Below are 6,278 nucleotides of genomic sequence, written 5' to 3' on the forward strand. Positions count from 1 at the left end.
GCGTACATCTGTACATGCATGTGTTTTTCCTTTTCTTCCAAATCTATTTTCTTATGCATGACTGAACATGTTTATGTATCAACATCTCTCAATAAATAACTACAAAAAACAACACCTGAGTTGTCAGACTGGCTGCTGGTTAATTTTCTGACGACTGACTGATTGATTGACTCATTGCTTGAGATCTGCAGCACCGCCTGTATGTGTCACTGTTATCATGTAACGTGTGTATAGAATGTAACTGTGCAGTTGCAGTTACCCTCCATCTTGGCCCCTCAGCTCGTCACATGTCCGTTTTAAAGAAGGAGGTGGATACGTGTTCATTCCCTCTGAAATAAACACATTCATGCAGTGAAGGACGAGTACTCAGATAGTTAAGTAAAAATACAACACTACATGTGAAAGTACAGCATTCAAAATGTAATGAAGTCAAAGTACTCAAGTATTTTCAGTAAATGTACTTAAAGTATAAAAAGTAAAAGATCTTATGAAACAGAAACAGGTTATAAATGTGTAACTGCTGAGTGTCAGTGTGTTCTTACTGCTGAGGGTGGTGAGGAAGACTCTGAAGAAGCGCTGGGCGTAGTCCTGCTCGTCTGCCTTCAGTTTGTCCAAGTGGACCAGGTGCTGTGCTAAGGGCGGGCTGGCCAGCTCCTCCACCTGTGCCCGGTCGTAGCGCTCGCTGACTGTCACCACAAACAGCGCCACCCCCTCGCACTTGGCCTTCTGGGAGATGTAGCGCAGCTTGGCTTGGTCCTCGTAAGCCGTGCGGGTGCCCACCACGGTCAGCATCACCTTACTCTTTTGGGGCTGGCTGACCTTCAGGAGCACGTCCCTCAGGGTGAACTCCAGCGTCTGTCCCAGCACCGAGGAGCCGCCCTGCTGAGTCATGTTCCGCAGCAGGTGGCTCCTCATCAGGTTGTGGTTCTGGTAGGTGCCTAGTCCAAACTCCACCTTGGGAGTCCGGGTGCCGCTCTGTTGGACTACAGCCACACGGGCCTGGTTGCCGGCCCTGCGGGGCTGTGGGCTCACGACCAGCTGTTGCACCACAGAGCCAAGCAGCTTCTGGGCGCCAGCGTACTCATCAGCCTGTATCTCCCTGGAGCTGTCCAACACCATCACCAGGTCCAGATCAACCTGCTGAGGCCGAAGTGGTTCCTGGATGAAAGCGCACAGGTCCGAACGTCTGCAGGGGTCTGAACAAACAAGAACCAGTTCTCATCCAGATAAATGTTTAATACTATTCACAGTCTGATCCTTGTATAATTATGGGATATTTCTACAACCTACAAGCATCAAAAATCTCTCAAACAAATAGAGTCGTTCTGTTATTTTGAAAGATGATGTAATCACATACAAACTAAAGTGAAGAATGAGTTTGAATGAATTTCTGACAGAAACATTACCACATGATTTCTATAAGACTTCCTTGAGACTGAGCAGGAGCTTGACAGCGTACCGTAACAGATCACACAGTTCTTGACCTTCCTCAGGTCAGCGGCCATGTCCCTCCCCAGCACAGTGAAGATGGAACGTCCTGAGTCGTCGACCTGACAAGAAACAGCAGCTGTCGTTAATCACAGCTCTGAGAACAGAAGACTGAAGACAAAATAATTTCATTAATCTCCAAACATATTTCCTCTGCTGAAATAATGACAGCATGGCTGATTATTGAGTATCAGATTTCATGTCTGGCAGCGGGCGGAGGATGCAATCTGAATCAAACAGGGAGAGGAGGTGCTGAGGGAGTTGGAGTGAAGTCATGTTTTAGAGCCAAACAAGGAAACCTCCTTCTTGGCAGCTCAGACGGAAACAAACACACTGATTGTTTGTAGTTTTTAATGATAATCTGCTTCGTTGTGTCGAATCACATCTGAAACATCTCGATCCAGATGTTCACCTGATGAGCTCAGCAGCCAAATGACATTTAGATGTGACAGAGTCCAAGATGGAAGTGAGTTTGTTAGTTTGACCTCACGGAGTCAAAAGGAGAGAAGGTTTAAAGGTACGACATCTCTGGCACGAGGTTTCGTTCACACTCCTCCCTGAGCTGAGCTGGATTTGAGGCATCTGGTGAGGGAAATGTTGACACATGTAGTAGAGATGTTAAAGATAAGTAGGAGGCGGGTGTGAAGCTGCATACAGCCAGAAAACAGCCCTGAGTCAAAAATAACAAAACAAAGCCTCAGACCCCAGACTCAGGCTACGATCACATTAAAAGCATAGTCACATGAGCGACTGCAGGCTGGTGACCATCACCTGCCAGGGTGATAGTCTCTCTCTCTGTCAGCTCTTACGAAGGTAACTGTATTTATCTTGAGGCATCGAGAGCGTCTTCAGACCTGAAGAAGCCTTTTGGGTGAGAGGTGAAACGTCTCCAAGAAACACAGGCAAGACCAGTTGCTTGTGACATGGTGTGATGGAGCGGCCCCATCACTGGCTACGGGCAGCACACACACGCACACACACGCACACACACACACACACACACACACACACACACACACAATACCCACTCCCCTCCGCTACCTTTCTGTCTCATGAAATGACTCATGCATCTCTCCATTTTCCCTCTTTCCCTGCTGTTTAGTAGCACAACCAAGGGTGCACACTTGGGTACACTACGTTCCTCTTTCATGCATACATTTCTCAGTTTATGGACACTGACTTACCGGGTGACGGTGTGATGAGTGCTCGCCTCGTGTCTCCTGTTTAGTCTGTCAAACCGGGGCGCACTGCTCTTCCGGTATAAATGCGTGAAGCGTCGCGCGTCTCCATGGTCACATGACCTGTCACGTGATTGACGTGACGGTAAGTTTGTTTATTTATTAATTTTCTGCATATACATGGGTTTTTGGTGTTTAAAGGGAATATGTCTAAATATGTATATAGCCTAATTTCTGTGTATGACGTTTGGGTATCCAGAATGATTAACCCCTCATTTGAAGGAGGGTTGAATTTATTGGATTTTTCCCATGTATTATTATGCCTGAGGGGTGTGGCTTCAGGTTTAAAGGAAGCAGTTCAGCTCAGGTAAGGGGAGTCTTGATCTGGTTGCAGAGAAGGCAACATCACCTGGACTTATTTGTGTTTTGGACTGTGAGGTTTTTCCCCTTTGCTGGGTTTTCCTGACTATTGAGGTTTGTTGAAGAACAGTTTTTTTTTTTTGTGTATTCAAACTTTTTTTTGCATTTTTTCCCTGGTTGTTTTTGTAAATAATTCACAATTTGCACCTTGGGAGGCCGGCAAAATAAAAAGCCAAAAACTGGATTTTCCCGACTCTGCCTGTATTTTTGGACTTTTTGAGAGTTGCCAATAGAACCCCGCTACACATGGCACCTAAGATGGTCAAAACTGTTCAACCAAAAAGCAGTGAAGAAAATGTGGTCTTACCTGCGGGACACAAACATCCACAACAGGAGAGAGGAAGGTGACAAGAAAAAGAAGTGGAAATATATGAAAGCAGTTACCTTCTTAAAAGCTTCCACGACAAAGAGAAGGTTATGTCAGCCTGTCCAGAAATGTACAACAGCAATGATTATCCCTAATCCCTTTAATAATTACACTGTATCATTTTGTTGCTCAGATCGCCCACATTCAGCACGAATATCACCCTGGCAGGTGATGGTGACTCGTCTGCATTCGCTCATGTGACCATGCTTTGGTGCGGTCGTAGCCTGAGTTTCTGCCTGACACCCTTTTGGCTGTTTTCTGGCTGTATGCAGCTTCACACCCGCCTCCTACTTATCTTTAATATCTGTACTACATATGTCAACATTTTCCTCACCAGATGCCTCAAATCCAGCTCAGCTCAGGGAGGAGTGTGAACGAAACCTCGTGCCAAAGATGTCGTACCTTTAAACCTTCTCTCCTTTTGACTCAGTGAGGTCAAACTAACAAACTCACTTCCGTCTTTAACTCGGAGGGAAGTGATTTTAACTTCAAGAAGAATCCTCATGGATGAGAGATGAAACGTCCTCAAGAAACTCAAGTCCAGTTGCTTACGAGATAGCACTTAAGATTACCACGACCAGGATGACTGAGACTCATCACCAACATGTTACTATGCTTCAGACTCAGTCCGTGAACATGATTAACACAACACAAGGTCGTATTTATCTAGAAACATGCCATGACTTCAGATGAAAAATATGGACCTGGTGTGCAAAGGCCTTCAGTGCAGACGTAGTCTCAGAGGACACTTTATTTCACACCCAGTGATCAAAGAATATTAGAAGCAAGCCAACACAGATGTTACAGATATTTCTGAAGGCAATTCTGACTTCAAACTCAGGCTGGATGTGGTGGGTGGTCTCCTACAGGAGGCCCACTGTACTGTAGCCGATTGGATTTAAAGTTGCATCATGTGGGATAGACAGGATTTAATGGAAGCCCTACCTTTCAGGGCTGGTTTACTGAAATTGGCAGAGTAGTGACTTTGTTATTGACTAGTTATTATATATAATATTATATTATTTATTATTTCTTAAAAGGTGAGAAGATAAAATATGATCCAGGATGTTCAGTTTGAGTAACAGAAGGTTCATCAGATGAACTAAACAGAGGATTAAAAACAATGAGACAGGATTTTATCACTCTGAAAACTTCAAACTGAAGAGGCACGTACATCTTGTTAGAGAGCAAAAGTGTTTCTAAATGTCCTGAAAAGAGACAGAGAGGGAAAACCAAACCTACCTCCATCGCTCGACTGATAGCCGGAGCGTTTTTCAGAGAGATGACTGCTGGGACGATGTTGGAGCCACGGTACTCCATCATGGCTGTGACGATATCATTAGCATCTGCCGCAGGCCCGTTAGAGAGGAAGACGGCCACCTTCCTCATCAGCATTCCTGATCGAGTGCGTTTGAAGACATGCTGACCCACGAAGCGCATGGCGGCACCAAGCTGACGACGTTGGGCCGTCCTCTCCAGGGCGATGTTCTTCACAGCTTCGATCAGCTGTTTCTTACGGTGGTAGTCCTGGAAGCGGATCAGGTACTTGGTGTGACTGCTGTAACCCACCACAGCGACGCGAGCACCCGTTGGACAGTTGCTCTCGGTGATGGTGATGTCCTCCAGCAGGGAGAGGAGGGCAGAACGCTGCCTCTCAAAGGTTACCGGGGTCACGTCCTCAGACATGTCCAGACCAAACACAAGCTCGGTGGGGTAGGCCGGGCACTCTGACTGATCTGAGAACCAACAAAGAAGAGTTCATGTTGAGGAGTAGAAAAGTAAAACTAAGAATGCCTGAAGAGACGAAGACGGCACACTGAACTCCACTGATCTGATGTTTCAACACAAGAGACGGCCTTGTATATATTTTCTTATACATATTATATACTGAGCCCTTGTCAGTGAAAACCTGCTTGGTAACAAATGATGATTCTGATACATCCTGTATCTGGTAAATCCACAATCAGTGACATCAACAAGTTACAAGGACACACCTGAGCTCATCTCAGTCAGAGAGAAGGAGAGAATACAATATGTCTATCATGATATGACACCAGGAGAGACACTACAAACAATAAACTGTCCCAGAAATGTTCAGATGTCTCAGTAAACCATCTTGAAGGGACGGTTTGGAGTTTTAAAATTCTCAGTATCCACATTCTCTGATGATTCAGCCCTGGTGTGCTACATTTCAAGTGACTCTGGTTATCAAGGAGACGTAGACAGATTTGTCAGATGATGTGAGGAAGCCCACTTTATTCTTAATGTAGATAATACTAAGGAGCTTATAGTGGATTTTAAAAGGAAAATGCTGAGGTTACCCCAGTCCTGATCAAAGGACAAGTGGGTGAGGTGGTCCCGTCCTACAAATACCTGGGTGTTCATGTGCACATGAGGCTGGACCGGAAGGACAACACTGGTTTGTTTTCTTCAAGAGAGCCTAGTCCTGATTGGTTTTTCTCAGGAAGATCAGCTCATTTGACGTCAGCAGGCCTCTTTTACATATTCTTTATCAAGGTATTACAGCAAGTGTTCTTTTCTATGCTGTTGTCTGTTGGGGTGGCAGCATTACCAATCAAGATCAGGATCAAGATTAGCATCAAGATTAAGTTGGGAACTACTGCACTAGTGTCTGGATTGTGTTTATGTCTTTGTCTTTATGTCCCTTGAGCTTTGCTCACTCGTGTTCACATCACGTGAGAGACAACAGTAACCACAGTCGCTAAAAGATAATTTGCACTATGGTCTTTTAGCAAAGGACAGCCCAACATGTCTGAAGACTTTGAAACTGAGGAGGAACAGCATTTCTTTGTTGAGCCGTATTT

At 45.2% G+C, this 6,278-nt stretch overlaps 1 protein-coding gene across 1 annotated transcript in view; it reads right to left on the reverse strand.

The window, feature by feature from the left end:
• LOC126392472 (collagen alpha-6(VI) chain-like) overlaps positions 1-5,838 on the reverse strand; it is a 310,923-nt gene extending 305,085 nt beyond the window's left edge. The window contains exons 1-5 of the mRNA XM_050047884.1: positions 5,775-5,838; positions 4,696-5,189; positions 1,460-1,550; positions 543-1,196; positions 260-329 (exon numbers count right to left, since the gene is read on the reverse strand). Coding sequence (XP_049903841.1) covers positions 260-329; positions 543-1,196; positions 1,460-1,550; positions 4,696-5,189; positions 5,775-5,838 — 1,373 coding nt within the window. The remainder of the gene's footprint in view (positions 1-259; positions 330-542; positions 1,197-1,459; positions 1,551-4,695; positions 5,190-5,774) is intronic.
• Between the last annotated feature and the right edge of the window lie 440 nt (positions 5,839-6,278).

Source organism: Epinephelus moara, chromosome 6 (assembly GCF_006386435.1).
Source record: "Epinephelus moara isolate mb chromosome 6, YSFRI_EMoa_1.0, whole genome shotgun sequence".
NCBI classification, from domain to species: Eukaryota; Metazoa; Chordata; class Actinopteri; order Perciformes; family Serranidae; genus Epinephelus; species Epinephelus moara.